The sequence below is a fragment of the Ovis canadensis genome, chromosome 5, assembly GCF_042477335.2.
Source record: "Ovis canadensis isolate MfBH-ARS-UI-01 breed Bighorn chromosome 5, ARS-UI_OviCan_v2, whole genome shotgun sequence".
Taxonomy (NCBI): domain Eukaryota; kingdom Metazoa; phylum Chordata; class Mammalia; order Artiodactyla; family Bovidae; genus Ovis; species Ovis canadensis.
This window is the reverse complement of record NC_091249.1, coordinates 35,740,253-35,765,237: the sequence shown is the minus strand read 5'-3', so window position 1 is coordinate 35,765,237 and position 24,985 is coordinate 35,740,253. Positions and strand designations below refer to the sequence as shown.

Genomic DNA, 24,985 nt, shown 5'->3' with positions numbered 1-24,985 from the left:
GAAGGATTTTCATAATTCTAATGGTCCAGCTTGTCTGAGTGGGAACACATTCAATGATACCTCATATAGTCTGTGAGAAACAGGAAGAGGTCACCAAATGGTTACCGTTATTATCTGTTGCTGTTGTGGTCACTTCAAAATAGCAGTTTTAAATTAGTGCATTAATATCAACAATTTGTAGTGCATTGATTTTTCAATGTCAAATCACAGTGAATCAGGTAATGCCTCATGCACAGTAGGGCATATACCCAAGAGCGTATAATCCCCCACGGGGGAGAACACTGGGCAGGGAACCACCTATACTTACCAAAATTGTTTAAGTGACTGAAAGATGGAAGAAACAAAAGGAGAAAAAACCAGTATCGCCAAAACGGAAAATATGTTCAATCTAACAACACTTATATAAAAATATATTCACTGAACTTTTCTTCTCCTGCTCATTTAATACCTAAGAAGAAAACCAGCTTCAAGTTCAGTATCATGACAAAATCATACAGAAATATTTGTACAAACTTACCTTATTATTGCAAACATGGAATTGAAGTTCTTACATTCTCGACAATGAAGTGCAATTTTAATAAAATGTTTAATAATCTTCATTCGTTTAAGCTGATTTGATTCAGTTAAAATTTCTGAGGCAACCCAGAATGTCTCTTGGTTTACAATGTCTTCAAATTCTTTCAAGTGAGTATTTCCTGTTTTGGACTCTAACTTAAAAAGGTCATCAATATATTCAGTAGGCTCAATATTACGAAATAAATCAAAGTCCCTCATTGACAGCTGAGTGGCCACCTCAATAGTACTTAGTTGTAGCATGGATAGCTGGCTTTCCTTAACTAGTTCTTGAGCATCTTCATCTGAACATAGGGTTTCTGTTTCCATATTATTTTTCAAATAATACCTAAAAGGAAAAAATTGCTTTTATAAGTGATTCCACATTTATAAGAGCACATTTCCTCTTTATCACTGTTGTCAAAACATCATTATACTGTTAATGATTTTTTGTCAGAAATGACAGCAGAATATTTATTTAAAAATAAAATGGAAAATTAACATTTTAAATGAGAAGACTTTGAAGAAGTTATCTTATTCTACCATTTAACATCTATGAATTTAAAGTGTAAAAGTAATGTTGATTACACTGTAAAACTTAATGATTTTTAAGAAATTATTCACATGCTGTGTGAACAATCATGTGTATACTCTTGAGAACCAAAGTTTTAATCAGGGCTCTATAAGGATGCAGGACACATAATAGGTACTATACAAAATACTTGTTCATGGACAGCATGAGTAAACTCCTGAATCAAGACTGTCTACAGTTCTATTTGGAAGGTGTTGCTACGCTCACTTTCTTCTTAACTTTAAATTTTCAAGAAAAGCAAAGAAGAATAAAACCCATACAGAATGGAAACTTCCACTACTGATTTCTCCCTTGATAAATCCAAAAATTCATTCCAGCAAATGGCATTGATTGGTAGCCATAAAAAAGATCTTCATTTGCCTTTCATCTTTTTAGATGAACAATTTTATGACACTTAAAAGCTAAGAGACAAGTAAAGAATTCATAATTAGGAAATATCTTCTACAGGACTGTTGCTGCAGAAGAGGTTACATTTTGTATCACAAGTGGTTTTTACTTCATTCTTTTCTATTAATAATATACAACTTGATCTAAGCCTGAGTTGTGTCCATCTATTTTATACTGTCAAGGAACTATATTTATTTTTCTTCTACCTTTTAACTATTCACATGCCTAAGAGATTACCATAAATAATGAGTTGAAACTCATACTGTAGATAGTAAAATCAGATCTAATTATGTTATGTTTATTAACTCAATTCTCTTAACATTCCTCTGCAGTTGGTTCTATTACTATCATCCCATTTTATGATGAGAAAATTCAGGCACAGAGGAACTAAATAACTTGCTCAAGATCACACAGCCAGACCAGGGATTTGAATCTGGGCAGTCTTGCTCCAGGATACAATCAGCAAAAGCAGAGTTAACCTATTCTCTCTTAATAGCAACCACAATGGATAGTCATTTTAAGGCTTCTAAGGATCTCATCCTACATATGAATCTGGGTTCACTAAAAAGATTGTATTATTGCCAGAAAAAAATCACGAAAATACAAATGTTACTGAAACTATTTCCAAGTTGAAAATAATTTTCAGAGCACATTTAAAACATTTTTAGAGTTTTCATATATTCATAAAATGAAAAATACTTAAAACAATTATGTAAACTATGGTTTCTTTTCCCCAAAGTCCATACTGATCATTTAAAAAGCAAATGTATAAATTAATATATATATTACTCAGATACATATAATAAAGATATGTATCATCTCCCTCTGTAAAAAACAGAGTTTGGACTATACCACTGGTTCAAAGACTTTATTTTAGCAGGAGGGCTAGAACATTTTGATCCTTTCTCTCACTTCTGGGTAGCACTTATGAGTGCTAACACTCTTAAGATCCTATTTACATAATCATGGAGACAACAGAAGGCTAACAAAAAAAAAAAACACTATGTTAATTTTAGAGAGAACTCAGTGGCCCTAAAACATGATGTTCCTATTCAACGTTATGTCTTTTAACATGGAATCTTCAAAAACACATGCAGAAATGAGTATTCATTAATAAGCACATTCACCTTCCATTGAGCTGAATTCTATCAGCTAATTTGGAGAATTGGTCTGGAAGTCTTCTCTGTTTTATAACACCCTCAGGAGTAACAGAAACTTCACAGAGAGAGTATGTGTCAGATGCACCAGTCAAACCAAATTCATGAATAGCTTGACAAACAACTTCTTTAGCTGTAGTGTCTTTACTGATGATAATGTAGCAACTTTGCTGATCTGCTTTGAAAACTCTTATAACTTGATCAGGAATATCTGTATAAATACAAAACAGTATTCTGTTATTCTACAGAAAATGACTCAAACTCTTCAAAACATAATTTAGAAAACAATGATCTCTCTAAACAGTTAAATATATATTTCTCTTTCAAGGACGTTAAAAGAAATCATAGCTGCACTTATTAATTTAGGAAGATGGCAATGACAACCCTGTATGCAAGACAGGGAAAGAGACACAGATGTGTATAACGGACTTTTGGACTCAGAGGGAGAGGGAGAGGGTGGGATGATTTGGGAGAATGACATTCTAACATGTATACTATCATGTGAATTGAATCGCCAGTCTATGTCTGACGCAGGATGCAGCATGCTTGGGGCTGGTGCATGGGGATGACCCAGAAAGATGTTATGGGGAGGGAGGTGGGAGGGGGGTTCATGTTTGGGAATGCATGTAAGAATTAAAGATTTTAAAATTTAAAAAAAAATAAAATAAAATAAAATGTTAATACTCATAAAGAAAAAAAAAATAAACAAATACTAATAGAAAATAAATAAATAAATAAATAAATGTACCTTTTCTGGTGTCAAAATACTAGTGTATGTTCACAGAAAAACACCAAGAAAAAGAAAATAAAGCCATACTATGCATATGATTTGAAAGCCATGAAATTTTCATTTTTAGATACATTTTATGTCATAAAATATTCTTCAACAAAACTTTTTATGGAGGCATAGGACTCCACAATCTGTATTTCCTAATTTGAAATGAATCAAGTCCTAATCACAAATCATTTAGCTTGCATATCACATTCCTTTATCATAAGTAAATTATGATAAATAATTTCCCTCCATCTCAAACTCTCCTGTAGATAAATCTTTGTAATCAATCTGATTTATTTCCTCAGGGAAAATCCAAAACAAAGAGAAATGTTGAGTTAGAGGGCATGCATACTGTTACGGTTTTGGAAATATACTTCTGAACTGTTCTCAAAACATTATAATGTTTTATCATCCTAGGGTATAAAGACAGCAATTTTAGTCACATTCTTATCAAAACTGTTTATGAATTTTTTTTTCCCATTTTGAAAGCCCTATGCATTTCTTCCCTCCAAAAATGTGTCATTATTTTGTATTTCACTTCTTTGGTTCATGGTGAAACTCACTGGTTTAATGAAACATTATTCCTTTTTAAAAATATTTTTTGTTATTCTTTATGCTTTTTCCTACCGAATTATACTAGGTGCCAATAGAATCTGCTATAAAGTGGCCAATGTCTTTTCAGATTTTATATTTATATATTTTAACACAGGAACATTTAAAATATTCATGTGGTTAAATCTCAGTGTTTGTGATGTTTGCTATTAGTAGATTAATGCTACTTTAAAATAAATGTTCATGCAGTACAAACATGTAAATAATGATATTTCCCCTTCCTACTCTACATTATTGCTTTTTCTATTCATATGGCATTGGCTAAAGCTTCCAGAACAAAGCTTCCTGAACAATTAGCCCATATGATGACAGTGGGCTAATTTTTAACATAATTAAATTGAAAAGTGATTTTACAACACAAACAACTGCTAAATATTTCTTCATGATAATAAATTACAAAAATTTCTTCCATTTTTAATTAGGAAAAATGTATTGTTGTGGATATTTGTATCATGTGTGTAATGGGGATGAGCTAGGAATATTTTGGTGGCTCAGGTCACTGTATATCATTTGTGTAGCATTACCTTCTTAGCACTGTATACACTGTAAATCTAAGAGGAAAAGAAAAATTAGAAATTTGTCTCAAAACCACCAGAGGCATAATTCTAGCTAAATGAAAGAGAAAAGTAATGAAACAGATGTGGGAGGAAATAATTTCACGGAATAAAGTTCGCAGTGAGGCTACCACACAAAGACTGACCCCCAGTATTGGAAGAGTCAACTGAATACATGTGAATACAATTCCAGGAAAAGGATTCTTAGCTGACAAATGTTGAATGTTCTGGGTTTACTGTCAAACTGGAAGCACAATGCTTCATCTATTCAGGCCCCTTTTGTAAGATATACACGCCAAACTGCCTTTTTTTGAGGTATGCAAAGGTCTGAGTCACCAAACACCTCTTTGCCTCCTGTTCATACATCTCTGAAAATGAGTCAGTCCTTCAGATGTTGCTGACATTATCAGGTTTCTAAGTCTACAGGCATAAGGTAGGCTCTTATGGCATGCTAACGAGATTGCTTCTCTATTCTGGGCTAGAAAATGCAGGAAGTTGGAAATTTCAGTTTTCCAAAAGAAAGATACTGGACAAGAGTTTCATTATCCCTTTTAACCCAATAAAAGATGTCAAAAAACTACTTATTATCTGTATTGTTCCTATCCTCTTCACAAAAATAGGTCTCAGTTGTCCAGGGCTTAGAGGTACATTTGTTTACTAGGTTTTTAGGGGTTGAGCAGCTGCCAGCCAAGCTGGCTGACCATGAGGGAATGAAGAGATGCTCTGATTCCTTTTATTAATTTCTTCAGAGAAATTTATTCAAACAGACAGATTGGGAGTTTGCACACATTTCTTCTCTTGCTGCTAACATACTACGACATCAGGGAAGGAACCTTGTGCATCCTTCCAAACGCTGTATTCTGTTACATTCTCTTATATTCACACTGTTAAAACCACTTGTTTCACATGCAAAGGACAAACTGTCATATAGTCATATAAGAAGGATTCAGGCATCATAAATGGATAGCTCTAGAACAGATCTGCAAATGGAATTACCCAAAGGATATTACATAACCCAAATCCTGGTGAATTTGCCAAGATAATAAATGCCAATTTTGAAAACCAAACTTGAAAATTTGAGACACATTAGAGGAAAAAATATCTCCACACTGATATCAGTGTTGGGGTAAATCTCTCTTTCCATTTTAGAACTGTTACCTGTATAATACATATATTTTCTTCACAAAAGTATTAGTGGGAAGACACCATAATTAATGCTAAACATAATATTTGAAACACGGCAGACACTCAAACATTAAATGATTAGTTAAATGATAAATATGAAGTTAGAATAAAGTTGAATCAAGAACAAAAACGATCTAATCATTTCAAATTTTAGGTATGAAGCTACAATACACATAAAAATATAATCCTGTAAGGAAAACAGACATTTAAAAACAATCTTGGAGAAGTACAGCATTTATTAGTCTTATGATTAATATTCCATACTAAAATTCTTACATAATAGGTAAATGAATTCAAGAACTGAAATTCACATATATCCATACTTTCAACCCAAGGCAAAATTTCTAGTGTTAAGTAAAATTTAAAAGTGAGATAAGGACACATGTTTTGACCCTGTTGTTATTTAGTTGCTATGTCGTGTCTGACTCTTTTGCAACCCCATTGACTGTAGTCTGCTGATGATGTAACAGGTACTCCATAAATATTTGTATAGTGATTAACAACTTAAAGCAGAATGAAGAGGCAGTCTTTTGCTGTGTTTTTTTAAAGATCATCTAAAATACCTAAAAAGTTCTTCTATTTTTAGTGTCTGACCCTGACATTATACTAAAAATGGAAGAAGTTTTTAGGTATTTAAGATGACCATTAAAAGAAAAACAAAAAAACAAAGGAATACCTCTTCATTCTGCTTTAAACTGTTAATCCCTGTACAAGTATTTATGGAGTACCCGTTACATCATCAGTGTTCCAGATGATGAAGCGAAAGTAACAAATGAGATGGAGAAAGTCTCTGTTTTGCAGAGATTTTCTTATATTCAAGAGAGTAGGTGGTAGTTCAAGGAAAGACACAATAATGAAGTAAATAAGACAATCCATACAGTAAAAAGTTCACAAAGCAAACACAAGGTACAAGTATAATGATATGGTTTAAGGACTGGCAAACTCGTTCTATGAAGGGTCAAAAAGCAAATATTTTAAATTCTGGAGAAACTTAGATAGATAGAAAATAGATAATATTTCATAGATACTTATATAACAAGAAAGAAATTTATGACAAGATTTTTTGACAAAATTCAAAGTATATTAATAATGTAAATCTAAAGCATGTAAAGATATGTAATCCCAGAGGTTTAGGCAAACATCCATTAAAACAGAAATGGTTAAACAGAATGTTCAAGATATTGTGGCAAAATACATCCTGCTGCAGAAAGGCATTTAGGGTATATTACTAGGTGAAATGGGCTAAATGGAAAAGAAATTATATCATTTGGAGTGAAAGAAACAGTACATACATTTTATGTGCTCTGAAATTTCTGAAAGGATATAGAAGCAAATGAACAACTGTTAATTCTGGAAAGCAGAGACTTTTATATTTTATCCTTTCTCTGCAAATAAAAACTGTAATATATGTTCCTTTACAATTAAAAATTAGTTAAAATAACTCAGACTTGCAATGCAAAATGAGTATGAAGTTTACTGAATATTAAAGATGTCAAATTAAAAGTTTGTGCTATTAAATGAAAAAGAGTAAGCAAAAAGTTCCATATGCAAACTTAGAAAAAAAAATCAGTTTTCAAATCCTTTTAGCTACACTCTGAATTATTTTAGGCCTCATGTCACATTAAACCCAAAATTCTGAAACACTTTTTACAAGTTACAGAACAGTATGTCTACTCTGAGTCAATGGGTATAAAAGACATATATATTCAAAGAAAATGGCTAAAAGAATATATGCCAGTTTACACTGGCAACCTTTGAAGTGTATGGAGTTCTGCTGCCTACTTCATTCAATTCTGTATCATTTGACTTTTAATCATATAGTAAAACACTACACACAAACATAAGCAAGAAAATACCAAGTCTTCAAGATACTTACAGTACAAACCAACAGCTGTAGGCAGCAAAAACAAAGCAAAACCATAAAAAAGTCAGCAAACAAAAGCAAAGTATTAAACAGTTCTGTAGCTTTGTCCTTACTTTCTAATAACAATTTAAAATATGCAGCAAAAACATAACTGAGATGTAGACTGATAAAAGTTAGTCATACTTGGCTGATGTCACACATGTACTACAATACACATATGTGATGTACACAGCTAAACTAAAATTCAGTGCTGTCATTTATGATTCACCAAGCTGAATTTGGAATTGGTAATAAATATTTTATTCACCATAAATATAAACAGCACTACAGAAGGCTTTAAATAAAGTTGCTTATCTGGAGATTTAAAAATATAATTTGAAGTTAAATTCCTCTTCTGTGTGTTCATTCATATTGCTGATATGGACAAAGGCTGCAGACTGAGCTTTGCAGACTGACTTTCTCTGAACAGACAGTAAAAGGGCATCTCCAACACTTTCAACATGTTCTCAAAGAAGGAATTATGCCATCAATCTTGAATAGTATATCCTCTTCAGAGATCAGAACTTCAGTGCCATGGGGTTTACAGTTTCTAAATTTTAATAATTCTAACCTCTTTCATTTCCCTAGCTAAATCCCCAAATTCTCTCTCTCCTCTCTACCCATCCTTTACCTCCCACCCTGCCTCACTTCTAAATACACCAGTGGCAAAAATACAAACGTATAACTGTAAGTCAATCAAGTTATAAATCATACATCCCTAAATACTTGTCTTATGAAAGTACAGATGAATATTTAATTTGTGCTTTGGTAGTATTTAAAATTTTATTTGTGAATGCAGTTTAAGAAATACTGCTATGGAACATACGCACACAGACACAGAAATAAATTCCCATGCTACCACAGGACAAAGTCAGACAGACAATGATAATGTGCTAGAAAAGGAGAGAGCAATTCTGCATCAGAGGAACCTGAGATCCCCAGATGAGGTAACCCTTGGGCTCAGCACTGAGGAATAAAAAAAATTTCCTGGGATATGCAAGGAGAAAACACTAGAGGTAGCAAACAATATATGCACAGAAAGAGAGTTCTGAAGGTATGTCCCATAATCAGGAGAGACAGAGAAGTAACAGTTTGGAGAATGGTATAACAGGAGGCTAGAAAAGGGGTTTATAATTATCCTGTAAAAACTGGATACCAGCTGTTATTAAGTTACTGTGTTTAGGCTCCAAACCTACAACTACCCTGCTACAATGGGGCTGGGACTCTGCAAACCATATTTTTTTCTTGCCAAAAGGGAGCACCGAAGGTAGACTGCAAGGTTAAGTATGCGACCTGCTGCCTTATTTTCTTACGTGTGGGTATGTGGCTCCTGTATCTCTCAAATGATACTCCTTCACCCTGGTGGTGGCATTTCCTTCATGCACCAGAAGCTGAATCCACTTTGCAGCTTCCTCACTGTGACACTTTAGTGCTTGCTTTCTTACCTTTTTATGTAAAACAGTTTACTTTATACTTGGTAACAATATCTGATATTAACTTCTGATCAAATACATGGAGTGGTTTCCATCTCACGACTGAATCCAGAACAAATAAAAATCACTAGACATTTCTAAGTCAAGTAACAGGTCATTAAAACCTTCATTCCAGAACAGGGGTCCTCAGCCTCCAGAACCTAATGCCTAATGCTCTGGGGTGGAACTAATGTAATAACAGAAATAAAGTGCACAAAAATGTAATGTGTTTGAATCATCCCATAACCATCCCTGCCCCCTAGTCTATGGGAAAACTGTCTCCCACGAAACCAGTCCCTGGTGTAGAAAAAGCTGGAGACTGCTGCTCTAGAAAGGATGCTGGTAGTCACGTAGAGAGTAGGATGTATCAAAGACAGATCACTGGGCCTAGGAATCTCTCGAAACAGGTGAAGAATAACAGAATTCTTCCCTTTTCCCACTAGCTGTTAGAGCTTTAACATCAAAACTGAAGCTTATCATAACTATATGCATCTTTGAGGAGGTGCTTTTTTCCCTCCTCTCCTTGGATCAAATATATGCTTCAGTTTTTAACTGTATGCATCTTTTATTGAAAGCCATCTCAAACCCATTCAAATAGTAGATATATAAATAAATCTTCAAAATGTTCCATCCTTATAAAGAAATTTTAGGTTACACAGTTAGATGACAATTTCTGCCTCTGAGCGTAAATAGATACAGAAAAATAAACTCAATGCCCCACACCAAAAGTATGAACACCAATGAAAAAGATGCTACAGTACTTTAACAATATTGGATGTAAAAAAAACGTTGCAGGTAGTGGAGAGAAAAATCAGTGTTTCTAAAAAACTGTTAACACATTTCTGTACATCACAGAGGAAGGTAAGTGAGACAAGTTAGATTAAAATAATTTGCTTTATTCCTTTCCACACTCTGGGTAACATGTTTCTTGATTGAGAAGAAGTATCCCTGTTTTCATCCACTGCTTGGATTAAGGTTACCAAAAGATACGTACTTCTCTTTCATACTGAAAGTACCATCACTCCAGTTTAGAGAAAAAGGCATCATCTTTTTAGTGTTTCTGCATTAAGTCAAAATATGGAGGTGAAAAAAGAGGGCTGCCAGCAAATCTAGTATTTGTTACACATGGCTCAACCATCTACTTATCTATTCAGTACAAATATGGCTGTCTAAAATAAGCAACAATTACCTGAGGGATTAGAAAAATCCAGCATGCTGGTGGTAGGCTGGAGGAGGTCGGGGCTGCTGGACGAGAGTGTTCCAGGGATAGGCATTATGGCCAGACTGTGCCTGCAGTGTCTTGTCCCCACAATGCTGTCATCCTGTGACTGGCTCAGGCCTCCATCACTTCAAAAGAATGCCACATATCACTTTAAAGTATTTGAGGAGCCTTAATAGTAAACATTTTTGTTCTCTGTGCACAAGGCATAATAGGACCAATTCAAAGTGGTGATTTTTAAAAAAAGGCCACCCCAAACGCAGCAATATAACCAAAAGTAAATAAATAAATAAATAATAAATTAATTAATTAAATAGTATAGCAATTAAAAAAACAGGACAGGTATAATACTGAAAACAACACTAAATTATTTTTAATAATTATACTCAAATAAAATTTTATTTATACATCTAGATAATTCTATTATGGCTGACCCCTGAACAATCCAAGTATGAACTAAGCCGGTCCACTTATGCACAGATATTTCTCAGTGGTAGTCAGCATTACAGTACTACACAGTCCCTGGCTGGTTGAATCCACAGATGTGAGGAACCACAGGTGAGCAGGGCCAACTATAGATTTTACATAATTAACTCCAGTGTTTTTCAAAGGTGGGATCTACATGACACAGAAATGCTTCTATTTCGTATTTAGTTTCTGCTGGTTTTGGTAGAGAAAATGAACCTGAATAGGAAGATCTTGAGATTTGCCAGCTTCATTAGACACTAAGATATGTATCCAACAATGCACAGCCACACCACTGCAAGGTTCTTCCTTTCGAAGGAAAAGCTTGGCAACCTTTGAGGCAAAGGATAGAGCTGGTCTGCACCCAAGACAAAAATATGGCAGATTGTAGAAAACAAGGGGGCTAGGCTCAAGTGACAAAGTAAGATAGGTCTTCAAACATATGAGTAACCTGGGAACCGCTTCAGTCACCAAGTACAGAGAAGAGAAAACAGGAAGATGACACAGAGAACAGCAGCAAAGGACAGTGGCGGTATATGTGACAAACCGAAAGCAGAAGAGAAAAGGCGACCAAGGGAGAGAGACACGAAGAGTTTCACAGGCTCTAGCTTATTCTAAGGGCGCATTATTTCTTGTGTGATCTCTCAAGTCTAATTACTTGGCTGTTCCCTAGATGACACAATCAAAACCAAAGCAGAAAGCCAGCCATTGAAAGTTAATTCCCTTTAAAGGTTTCAAAAACAAGTAACATTTATTAAATGGCCATGTTAAGCAAATACCCTTCCTTTAAAATATTTCAGAGGTGTTAAACAGGCAATTCTAAAACCAAGAGAAAAAATAAAACCAAACATAACCCTGTTACTTAAAGTTTAGATACCCCTCAAATTCTATAAAACACAGGGTAAGAAAAACAGTTCCATACAAACACAGGACAGTAGTGAAAAGTAGATTCCATTAGCATCAACAACCAAAATACTACTTATTTCTAAGCACTGGTTAAAATAAATGTTTTAGGTTAATATTAATTGCCATCTATATATATTTTTTTTCAGTGTAGCATTCTACCCAGTATTTGCTACATATACAAATAATTATCACAGAATACTTACCTATGATCTTGGGATGGATTAAGATCTGAATAATATAGGGTACTTCCTAGATATGTTAGGAGTTAAAAATAGGACTTAGACAGATTAGAAAACTATGCAAGATGGAATTTAGAGGATTGCTAAATAAACAGCTAAAGGACTGTTAGTAGCCAGCAAAGGAAGAGAGCCAGGATAAGACAAAGAGAAGTCAGGGAGAAGCATGAGAACACGGAAAAAAGCAGTTAAGTGTTTCAAGAGCAAGCTATGTCAAACAGACCTAGGTTATTAGCTGTGTGACCTCACGGAAATTTCTTTGCTTCTTGGTTACCTCATCTAAAATTGTGAATACTACTACTGATACCCTAGGACTATGGCAAAGATTAAATAAAATAATGTAGGTGAACATTTTGGCACAGAGAAAAATAGGATTCCTACTTTTTAGAAGATAGTAGCACTTTTACTGAAATGAAAATAGAACAATACATATCTAGAAAGGATTTTACCTAATTCAAAATGAAAAACAGAGGGGGTAGTATGTGCATAACAGGTAAAGGCACTACAGAGAGAGGAAATGCTTTCCTGGGGGAAAGAATGCAGTCTAATCTTATGATAAGGCAAAGGGAATCAAATTTCTTATTTGATAAGAAATTTTTATTTCTGCTAAGTTGGTTCCTTATAATTAGGGGTATAACCCTAAAGATCAGAGCTAAATAGCTCATGATAAGAGAAAATACGGGGGGGTGGGGCTTTCGCACACATCTTATAGTTTTGTTTAAATATTTCGGCAACAATTCACACTTGCTGCTATTGTTGTTTAGTTGCTAGGTCGTGTCCAACTCTTTTGCAACCCCATGGACTGCAGGCTGCCACCAGGCTCCTCTGTCCATGGGCTTTTCCAAGCAAGAATACTGGAGTGGGTGGCTATTTCCTTCTCCAGGGGATCTTCCCAACTTAGGAATCGAACCCATGTGTCCTGCATTGGCAAGTAGATTCTTTACCACTAAGCCCAGGGAAGCCCTACAATTCACACTACATAAATAATAAAGAATTTAAAAAAATACAAGTCTTTCTTTGATTTCTGAAAATAACCTGCCAGTTCTTGGACATAGTCAGGTTAACTAAATCCAAGGAAGCAAACTGTTAAAAAGATTAGCTGTTTCTACTAATAATCAAAGTCTAAACAATTTTAACAATATTAAAAAGTTACAATTTACTATTTCGGGAATTGGCTGTCACTTGCAATAAACTCAGAGAAGGCAATGGCAACCCACTCCAGTACTCTTGCCTGGAAAATCCCATGGATGGAGGAGCCTGGTAGGCTGCAGTCCATGGGGTCGCTAAGAGTCAGGTACGACTGAGCGACTTCACTTTTTTTTCACTTTTGCAATAAACTAGAATTTACTACAGAGACTAAGAAGTACATGAAATACTAAAAGTCTTTTTCTCTCTTACTGATGTTATTTAACATTACTTTTGCTTTTTAATAAGCAATAGATACGACATGGAAAAGCTATAATAAAGTAAAGCTGGTAACAAATTCATGGTAACTAAGGTGAAAGCATATACAAATGAAAACTATACTAATGTTATGTACAACCCATGCTATGACATGAAACAGTATCTAATTGGCAAAATATCCATGCTTGTTTGGAAGCTGAATTAATAATGCCTATTTGCAAACATGTCATTTCTTACCAAAACAGTCTCCTGAGAAGATGATGCAGTAACAGAAACAAGATAGTTTTGAAAAATTCCTCAGTAATTCTTGATACTGAATTTACTTAAAAGTATATTTTAGTTTCAGAGTATGAAACCAAAAAGGCTGCATAAACATCAACAGTTTGCAAACAAAAATAATACCAATATTAAAAACAAACACAGAATGAAAGCTAACAATAAATGGAGAGGAAAAAAGTAATTTCTAATAACCAAACAAGGCAATCTACTTCCGGGACTGTTACAATGAATTAGATACTTGATTGGGCAATCCGTGATTAAATAAAACAAAATAAAAGCTATAATTAAAAAAATAATAGGAGATCAGATTTCCTGATTTTCAGGCCAAGAAAATGCACATTGCTATGTCTTAATTTGAGGATATTATTCAAAATCAGTTAGACCTTTTTTTCCACATGTAATTTTTAGGAGCATTCTTTCATTTTAAAATGTCATGGTTAGGTATTTGGGGAATTACTGAGTCTTATATTCAGTATCCTTCCTCCTTCCTTATATTCAGTATCCTTACTCCTCTTATAGATGTGGACATTCTCTCTTACAGTATTTCTATGACAACTCTCGTGCTACAAAAGCCAGAGCCAAGTGCCTATTCCAGAAAGTCCAGACACAGAGAAGCCATACTGGAAACTGCGGAATTAAGCTCATGAAAAATTCTTCCTAATTAAAAAATAAATATTCAAACCAAAAAAAAAATTTTAATACAAAAAACAAGGAAGCAAGCAAGAAATGGAAAATTTACCTATAAAGCTACTTAGAGAAAACTATAATCAACCTTTTTCCTTCTAGTCATTTCACAGTAAATAGCACAATTTAATTTAACCAGTTTCTTGTAGCTGGACATCTCCCGAAAATTTTGCAATTTTATTATACTATGGATAAAGAACAACTAATGATGACGATGATCATTTTAATTTTTTGGCCTTGCTGTGCAGTTTGTGGGATCTTAGTTCCCTGATATGGGGTTGAACCAGGGCCCAGAGTCTCAGGGCTGTGAAAGCGCTGAGTCCTAACCACTGGACCACCAGCAAATTCCCTATTCTTGATTATTACTGATGCAGAACATCTCATTCGTGTTCTGTGCCTACTGAACTTCTACTCATCTCCGTGTGTGCATGTGTGTGTAGCAAAAGAGGTTGTCTGAATTCATCTAATGATTAAGTACCAAGAAATATGACATATATAAGTATCTAATCTAAAACAAATTCATTTTCCCTGCAAAATAGGGTCCAGTAGAAAACTGTTATGATTGCTACCAAAATAATCTGGTTTTTTGGGGGGTATTTTTACAGTTGAAATTATTAGCATTATGTTTAGAAGAGATGATCCGTTTAATGTTAACTCAAGAAAGGCAGCATTTTATTCATATTTTATTCACAGCCAACAAACTTCTGCTGCCACAAGGGAGAGACTCAATAAATGCTTGCTGACTAACAACAAAAATCCCTCTGAGTTTAAGTAAAATAATTTTTACTAGATCTTTCATTTTAGAGGGGTCCTAATATAAACAAACAGTGCTTGAACACACTCAAAAGACTGCTCCCAGCCAACTCAATTTCCATGCCTCCTGCTGTAGGCAAAGATAGACACCAACTGGAGTAACCAATTCCCACTTCCTGAAGGAAACACTATAGAGATGAGATATTGATTTAGATGCCCGACAACTGAATATAGCTGGGTGAAACGTGACAAACTAATTGCAATCATGGTGTTCTCTGGCTTTTGATGACACATGTCACAACTATGCCACGAAGTGCTCAAAATGAGACTGTTACAGGAAATACATGTTTTCCAGATCAAACACCCCAAGGGCTTCTGGAAATGGAACTCTGGGCATTACTCCTGAGGAACGCCCTGTGTGAATTCTTCTCCCTTCTGACCTTCCATTCCTTTTCCTTTTCCTCAGTGTGTTCATGCAGACTTCTGGTCATCCCAAACTGTCTCCAATCTCTTCAGTGTGAGCTGGTCCCTCTAATAATTTCGTTATTGAAATCTCATTTGTGAGAAAGTTTAGTCTTATATAAAAGTGTTTCCCATGCTGCTATCATACTACAGTATGCTCATATTAAAATAATTTTGCTAAAGTTATGATTTTTTTAAAGCCTCAAGGAGAACAGTCACTCAAAAAAGAATGACTAATAAATTTTATAAAAACAAGAAACATTATGAACACAGCTCAGGATGTTTCAATTTTCTGTGAGCTCCAAATTAAATGAAGAATAAATGTGTTTCCCAGAGTTGAAAATAAAAACTGATGAGGCATTTTCTGATCAGAAAATTCTTAAACATTTTTAAGTAAAAGATAAGAGCTGACATTCACCTCGTTCCTAGTTAATCTTGCTGTTATTGCTATACTGTGTTGCACTGTCAACCCCAAATCACTACCACAGCTAAAAGATCTTCAAAGAGTAAATCTTACCACATCACATGTCTTTGATGGCCCCCTATTATGACATGAAGTCCATACCTTTAGCATAATATTCAGTCATTCACTAACCTATCTATAATGCTTCATCGTTAGGTATGCACTGAGAAACACAGTCTACCCAAATCTGCCAAGCTTGTTTCTGCCTTTGTACGTATCAAAATAATTACCACCCTGTAATGGACCACTTGCTCATTTTCCGTTTTAGATGACCAGGTCTTACAAGGGTAAAAAACTCGTTCTACTTTCACTATTTCTATCTCTGGATATTGTGCCTAGTTTATAATAAATGTGTGAAGAATAAAAGGGTCCTGCTATGAATCCCCTAAAGGCAGGGACTACCTCTTTGCAGCTCTGTAATTATCACCTGGCACAGTACAAGGTACTCTCAAGAGCCAAACTCAGTATTTTCTTTGAATACACTTTCTTTCCTTTCACTGATTCATTGCCTTACTTCAGCAAATATTGAGTGACTACTATGTGCTAAGTACTTTATTTGATTTTAACTTTTCTGATTACTTTAGAAAGTGGACACTATAAAATATACACAGATATAATATGTATTACAGTAATTCCCAGTCATGACACTGGATTCATTTTATCAGCATTTAATCTGCATTTAAAATCCTGAGGTTCTACTCAGATTTGGTGATATTTTGTTTTGAAAACAGAAATAGATTTGATATAAAAGGTTAGCTTTAGAATTCAAGAGGGAATAAATAATGCAATAAAAGAAAGATTTGAAAGACAAAAAAAAAAATAGTATCAGTGAATATGTCTCAAGTTTGAAGATGTCCAAATTTGTAGATCATGGGACTGACAGTGGACCAAATGTATACAAAAAAAGAGATTTCATAAAATAAAATGAACAGTCTTTTCTAAAATTCAGATCAAGGTTAATGGAAGACTATATAATCTAACAATGATAACTTCATGGAAGTAATGAGACATTTAGAATTTATTCTTAATTATTTATGGATTGCTTATAGATTGCATGATGCAATAGCTGTATAAAAACTAAAAGTGACCCAACTTCCCTTTTTCCATAAAAAACTTTATAGTCAATAGGAACATGCCTACATTAGAGATTGTCATTACCTACCTAAACAGTTTTGGAGGCAAGATACTAAATCGTGTTTTATCCAAAATTTTCCTGATTTTGTTTCTTCCACCTGAAACAGTATTTGCTTTTATTTTCTTATTTCCTTTCTCCTGTGATGTCTGTTCAAGATCTCCTGGTACATCCTGGATTGAGTGGCGATTACTTTTTTTTTCAGCAATTTTGGGAATATGAGGAACACCAGATTTCTCTTGTTCAGTTCTACTAAGTAACTCTTTGAACACTGTGGAAATAAATTAAAAAAACTGTCATTTCTTTTCATTAGAAAGGTTTTATATCAATGACAAATTTTAGATAAACATAGTTGTTTTCTATCATCCGGCCTTTCACAGCATTATTCATTAAATCTCACTGCATTATAAAATTTATACTCACTCTTCATTAATCAGCTATATTCACTTTTCATCTTTTATACCTGACTGCAATTCTGATGCTGACCAATAGTGATAAAAGAAATTCACTGGTGAAAACAGAAGCGAAGTGGGCAGATTGCCAGCATGTTTCAAAAGCCCAAGGTCTCCTATTTAGGTAATGAACAATTTAATTGCTAATCAATTCAGATTTTATAGAAAAAGGTACTTAGATTCTATGATTTATATTTTATCCCTTATCATTTGAGATGAGATGTAAATACTACAAGTCAGGCCTCGTTTTGCAAACTTTAACCATCAAAATACAAAAAAAGAGGAGGAGCCCTTCTGGACCTGCTTTTACCAGAAACAAATAATACTAAATTTTGTAATATATGACAATTTCCTCAATGGAACATCTATGAGACTTAAGTCACTCAGCAAAGTGAAAGTCACTAACAAGCATTTACTATAGTGGTCTGAAGTGAAAAACCAAGCATTTGTAGATAACTTCCTATCAATCCTAAGTCTGGTGAGTTATATTTCATCCTCAAGGAGGGTGCAAGCACAGTGGAGAACTTGCCTTTCCAGCAATCTCTTTGCTGAGATCCAGTTTTTCACCTTGTAAGAGGGCCTGTACCTCCCTGGGATGAGATAAAACAAAGATAAATCTTTATAAAGCTCTATATCTAGAAGTTTTAGGCATCTCATTTACCAGTTAGGAAAATCTATGTGAACTGCTTTTCATTAACTAATGTCACAATAGTTATTCTTTGGCTGTCCTGTCCTAAATGTGTTCTCAAAGAAGACAGATCAACTGCTACAGGGGAAGGAAAACAACAACAACAACTAAAAAGATAAATGCTAAAGTAGAAGACAACAGTCCTGAAGACTGATGATACCTGGGAGGGATGGTGGCTGCATACTTTTGAACATGCAGGTCTTTAGCCACCTAAGACTCAGACCTCAGCTTAACAGGAAGTACAGCTATGAGTAGTATGACTCTGTACCGTTATAAAAGAAAAGCTATAAATTATATAAATGTACCCACTGAAATCTCAAACACAGCAAATTGTCATCTTTTCTGTTGTTTCTGGAATAAATCCATAGTTTCCTAGAACATCAAAGGACTTACTAGTAAGACTCAAGTAGAGAAAGCCACTGAAACATTACAACGTGAACAGCTTGGTATTTAATTATTGACTTGACCATTTTAGAAAGTTTCAACCAGGATGATATCACATTACCAAAGTACATTGAAAGCTTATGAAAAAGCACATTTTCTGTCTTCAAGAAACTGGAAACCTTCAGGAGTCACCTTTCAAAGATAGGTCAACTTCTAGAACTAACACCAAAAACAGATGTCCTTTTCATCATACAGAAATTGGAATGCAAAAGTAGGAAGTAAAGAGATCCTGGAGTAACAGGAAAGTTTGGCCTTGGGAGTATAAAATGAAGTAGGGCAAAGGCTAAGAGAGTGTTGCCAAGAGAACACACTGGTCATAGCAAACATCCTCTTCCAACAACACAACAGAAGACTATACACATGGACGTCACCAGATGGTCAACACCAAAATCAGACTGATTAAATTCTTTGCAGCCGAAGATGGAGCAGCTCTATAACTGTCAGCAAAAACAAGACTGGGAGCTGACTGTGGCTCAAATCATGAACTTATTGCAAAACTGAGACTTGAATAAAGTAGGGAAAGCCACTAGGTCCTTCAAGTATGACTGAAATCAAATCCCTTACAATTATATAGCGGAAATGACAAATAGGTTCAAGGCATTAAATCTGGTAGACAGAGTGCCTTAAGAACTGTGCATGGAGGCTCATAACACTGTGCAAGAGATGGTGATCAAAACCATCCCCAAGAAAAAGAAATGCAAAAAAGGCAAAATGGTTATCTGAAGAGCCTTACAAATAGCTGGGAAAAGAAGAGAAGTGAAAGGCAAAGGATAAAAGGAAAGATATACCAATCTGAATGAGGAGCAAGGAGAAATAAGAAAGCCTTCCTAAGTGAACAATGTGAAGAAATAGAGGAAAAAAATAAAATGGGAAGATGAGAGATCTATTCAAGAAAATCAGAGATAGTAAAGAAACATTTCACGCAAAGATGGGCACAATAAAGGACAGAAATGGTATGGACCTAACAGAAGCAGAAGATATTAAGAAGAGGTAGCAAGAATACACAGAAAAACTATACAAAAAAGATCTTTATAAGCCAGATAACCAAGATGGTCTGATCGCTCACCTCGAACCAGACAGCCTGGAGTGCAAAGTCAAGTAGGCATTAGGAAGCACCACTACAAACAAAGCTACTGGAGGTGGTGGAACTCTAGTTGAGCTGTTTCAAATCCTAAAAGATGATGCTATCAAAGTGCAGCACTCAATATGCTAGCAAATTTGGAAAACTCAGCAGTGGCCACAGGACTGGAAAAGGTCAGCTTTCATTCCAATTCCAAAGAAAGGCAATGCCAAACAATGTTCAAACTAACGCACAATTGCACTCATCTCACACACTAGTAAAGTAATGCTCAAAATCCTTCAAGTGAGGGTTCAACAGTAAGTGAATGGAGAACTTCTAGATGTTTAAGCTGAATTTAGAACCAGAACCAGATGTTTAAGCAGAAGAACCAGAGATCAAATTGCTAACATCTGCTGAATCACAGAAAAAGCAAGAAAATTCCAGAAAAAACATCTACTTTTGCTTCAATGACTATGCTAAAGCCTTTGATTGTGTGGATTACAACAAACTGGAAAATTCTTCAAGAGATGGGAATACCAGACCACCTTACCTACCTTTTGAGAAACCCGTAGCAGGTCAAGAAGCAAAAGCCTGAACTAGACATGGAACAACAGACTGGTTGAAAACTGGGAAAGGAGTATGTCAAGGCTGTATATTGCCACACTGCTTATTTAACATAAATTCAGAGTACCTCATGTGAAATGCTGGGCTAGTAGAAGCACAAGCTGGATTCAAGATTGCCGGGGGAAAATAGCAGTAACTTCAGGTATGTAGATGACACCACTCTTATGGCAGAAAGTGAAGAGAAACTAAAAAGCCTGCTGATGAAGGTGAAAGAGGAAAGTGCAAAAGCTGGCTTAAAACTCAACATTTAAAAAACTAAGATCATAGCATCTGGTCCCATCACTTCATGGCAAACAGATGGGGAAACAATGGAAACAGAGACAGACTTTATTTCTTGGGCTCTGTTCTTTGGAAGGAATGATGCTAAAGCTGAAACTCCAGTACTTTGGCCACCTCATGAGAAGAGCTGACTCATTGGAAAAGACTCTGATGCTGGGAGAGATTGGGGGCAGGAGGAAAAGGGGATGACAGAGGATGAGATGGCTGGATGGCAACACCGACTCGATGGACGTGAGTTTGAGTGAATTCCAGGAGTTGGTGCTGGACAGGGAGGCCTGCCGTGCTGCAATTCATGGGGTCGCAAGAAGTCGGACACGACTGAGCGACTGAACTGAACTGAAAATCACTTCAGATGGTGACTGCAGCCATGAAATTAAAAGACTTGCTCCTTGGAAGAAAGCTATGACCAACCTAAATAGCATATTAAAAAGCAGAGACATTACTTTGCCAACAAAGGTCTGTACAGTCAAAGCTATGATTTTTCCAGTAGTCATATTTGGATGTGAGAGTTGGACCATAAATCAGGCTGAGCGCTCAACAACTGATGCTTTTGAATTGTGGCTTTGGAGAAGATTCTTGAGAGTCCTCTGGACTGCAAAGAGACCAAACCAGTCAATCCTAAAGGAAATCAACCCTGAATAGTCACTGGAAGAACTGATGCTGAAGCTGAAGCTCTAATACTTTGGCCACCTGATGCAAAGAGCTGACTCATTAGAAAAGACCTTGATGCTGGGAAAGACCAAAGGCAGGAGGAGAAGGGGATGAAAGAGGACCAGATGGTTAGATGGCATCACCAACTCAATAACATGAGTTTGAAAAAGCTCCGGGAGGTGATGGACAGGGAAGCCCTGCATGTTGCAGTCTGGGGGTCACAAAGAGTCGGATACAACTCAGCAACTGAACAACAACAACAATGCAGTTTCTAAAAAAAATTCACTTTAAGTCATGTGGTAAAAATAAAAATGCTTTTTTGAGCTAAAGTCAAGATACTGATTCATTCCAAAAATATTTACTGACCTTTGAATAGTCGAAGACTATGCTTGATGTTTGCAGATTGTTTCAGTTATGAAACATACAATCAGTCAATGATAAATGGATCGGACAGAACACAACTAGAGGAACTAGTTAAGACAGCAAGAGAAAGAAAATCTTCCTTCATTAAGTCACCATGTAAGAAGAGATCAGTAAAGTGAGTTGATTTTAACTAGGCAAAGGGAGTAGGAGGAGTAATTCTAGGTAGAGGAAATCTCAAGTTTAAAGCACCTGTGGCAGAAGGAAAGTTTAAGAAAAAAGATGACCGAAGAACAAGGAAGAAAAAGGGCCTGATAAAGTTACTGTAAGGTGTTTGAACTTCCTGTTAAGAGCAACAGGAATTTGCAGGCAGCAGATATCGCTGGCTGCAGAGTGTATGTAAGGTGATTCAAGAGTTTACAAGGTAATTTATATCTTTACTGGACTTACGTATATAATATTAAGTAAAATTCTGCATCTTTTGTGGATAAAGAAATGATTATGTTAAACTAAAAAAATAGTGAGGAACAAAAATTAATGGACGGAAAACTAACATAATTAGAAAACATTAAGCATCAATATTAGATATAACATATGAACGTAAGATGAAAGTGTCCAAGAATAAACGAAATGCTTAATAAATTTGACTATACAAAAACTAAAGATTTCTTAGTGTCTATATATATGTTTATATGTATTTACACACACAAACCAAAACAAATGAACATGGAAAGTCAAAAGATAACCTGGGGAAAATATGTGCAACCTACAGACACAAGAAAACTTTTCTTTACTTATTAGACATTCAAACAAATCAATAAAAGATGAATAACTTAACATATAATGGACAAGTCAAAAAGACTGTTTGTAAAAAAGAAATGTTAACACATAAAAACGGAGAAGGCAATGGCAACCCACTCCAGTACTCTTGCCTGGAAACTCCCATGGACGGAGGAGCCTGGTGGGCTGTAGTCCATGGGGTTGCGAAGAGTCAGACACGACTGAGCGACTTCACTTTCACTTTTTTTTAAAAAAAAATTATTTTTTAAAATATTTATTTATTTATTTGGCTACACCAGGTCTTAACTACAGCATGTGGGATCTTCAGTCTTCATTGCAGCATCCAGGATTTTTTAGTTGCAGCATGTGGGATCTAGTTCCCTGACCAGGGCTTGAACAGGGGCCCTCTACATTATGAGTGCAGAGTCTTAGCCACTGGACCACCAGGGAAGTCTCCACTTTCACTTTTCACTTTCATGCACTGGAGAAGGAAGTGGCAACCCACTCCAGCGTTCTTACCTGGAGAATCCCTAGAACGGAGGAGCCTGGTGGGCTGCCGTCTACAGGGTCGCGCAGAGTCAGACACGACTGAAGCGACTTAGCAGCACATAAAAAAGGTGCTCAACTTCCCTCATTATTAAAGGCAATAATACGAGAAATTAAAAAGCTTATTAAACCCACTGCAGAGGCATTCTTATACACTGATGAATGAAATTTATAAACAGATTGGGGAACTTTAACAAAGTAAAACCAAAGTAACTATAACGGTAATTCCACTCAGAGAAATTTATCTTATATCTATATCTACATAAACATAAAAGATAAATACAAAGGATATTTATTACATCATTGTAAATAGGAAAAACTATGAACAATCCTAAAACATCCAGCAGCATGAAACACCAGATTAATAGATTATGGTAACAGTGTGATGGAATTTGATGCAGTAACAATTATAAAAGAAATAAACTGGTACAAACTACTGTGGAAAGGTATAACACACTGTACACCCAATATGGTCCCACTGGGTGTCCTTCTTTAGTATAATTTGTAAAACATGTATGTATTACTTTTATTAAATGATTAAAATGCTTATCATAAATTATCTGAGTGGTGGGATATTTACAGATGTTAGAAAGTTGCAGAAAGTAAGAGGAACAGATGAATGCAAACTCCAGAGCAGGAAGAGGGTAAACAAGAGACTGCCAGCTGTTTTCTTCTCTGGGGACATTTGCTGAGTCTAAACATAAACAGGAGGTGAGGATCAGGTAGAGGGACTCCTAGAGGCAAAAGAAGCTTTGATGGGTGCAAGCAATGGCAACAAAACTGGAACACAGAGAAGCACCAAAGCAGCGTCACTTCTCTTCATGAAATATCTCTACTGTAAGACAAGGCATGAGGCTGGAAATTTCTTAGAATCTCATGGTACTCGGGAAACAAAATCACACAACAGGGAGAGACGACCAACAAACACACAACAGATTTATTGGCTTGGGGTGGGAAGCTGAAGAGCTAGGCTCAAAATCTCTGAAGGAAAGAATTATGAAAAAGGAGACAAAGCTACCAGATTCTGAATCAAGAGACTTTGGAGGTGGGGAAGTGGTTGGGAAGACAAAGGTGAAAAAGCAGTGAAATTTTTCAGTCTCTGCTTAGAGACCAAGTTCCACTAGAGAAGGGGCCTATATCAAGCACATGACAAGTTTGCTGTCATCTTGAAACCAATGGACACAGCTTAAGTAATTCTGCAACTCAGCCTGACCCAGCTCAATTCCCCTTACTCTATGTGATTAAACAAAGGAAATGGCAAATCCTATCTGTGAAAACTAACTTTACTACTAAGGTTTCTTTATATACAAAGTACAGCATACAGTAAAAAATTTTAAGATTCAAGGAAAGAAAATAGCCAGAGGGAAAAAAAGAGTAAAAGATAATCCAAATGTTAGAGTTAATTCACAAGGATTTTATAATCTTTACATTGAAGAACACAGAGGAAAAGAGATAAAATGGATTAAAAGATGAAGAAGTGCAACAAAGAACTGAAGTTTATAAGAGATTCAAGTAAATATTCCAGAACTGAAAAATATCTAAAATTAAATTCAAGGCATGCATTTATCATCAGACTGGGTACAGCAGAAAATGGTGTAACTTTCTTAAACACAGGTCATTAGAAAATATCCAAACTGAAACACAAAGCTAAAGTTAGAAAGAACAGAACAGAATGTAATAAATAGTTGGGACACAAATATTCTATTATATAAGTGACTGATTTCCCACATGCAAAGGAAAGAAAGAGGGGCAGTAGTAATTAATAATGGCCATGAAATTTTGAAAACTGATGAGTAACATCAATGCAAAATTCAAACGCTGAGCAAACCCCATATAAAATAAATACAAAGAAAACTGTAACGAGGACTCCTTGCTACTGTCAAAACTGCTGAGTCCTATCTGCAACCTA

General features: G+C 35.4%; 1 protein-coding gene across 5 annotated transcripts in view; it reads right to left on the bottom strand.

Annotated features, from left to right (window-relative positions):
- Positions 1-24,985, bottom strand: part of RAPGEF6 (Rap guanine nucleotide exchange factor 6) — a 220,554-nt gene that overhangs the window by 38,785 nt on the left and 156,784 nt on the right. For all 5 annotated transcript variants that reach the window (XM_069591597.1, XM_069591598.1, XM_069591601.1 and 2 more), the window contains 4 exons: positions 17,223-17,463; positions 10,379-10,536; positions 2,659-2,899; positions 518-901 (listed from right to left, as the gene is read on the bottom strand). In XM_069591597.1, coding sequence (XP_069447698.1) covers positions 518-901; positions 2,659-2,899; positions 10,379-10,536; positions 17,223-17,463 — 1,024 coding nt within the window. The remainder of the gene's footprint in view (positions 1-517; positions 902-2,658; positions 2,900-10,378; positions 10,537-17,222; positions 17,464-24,985) is intronic.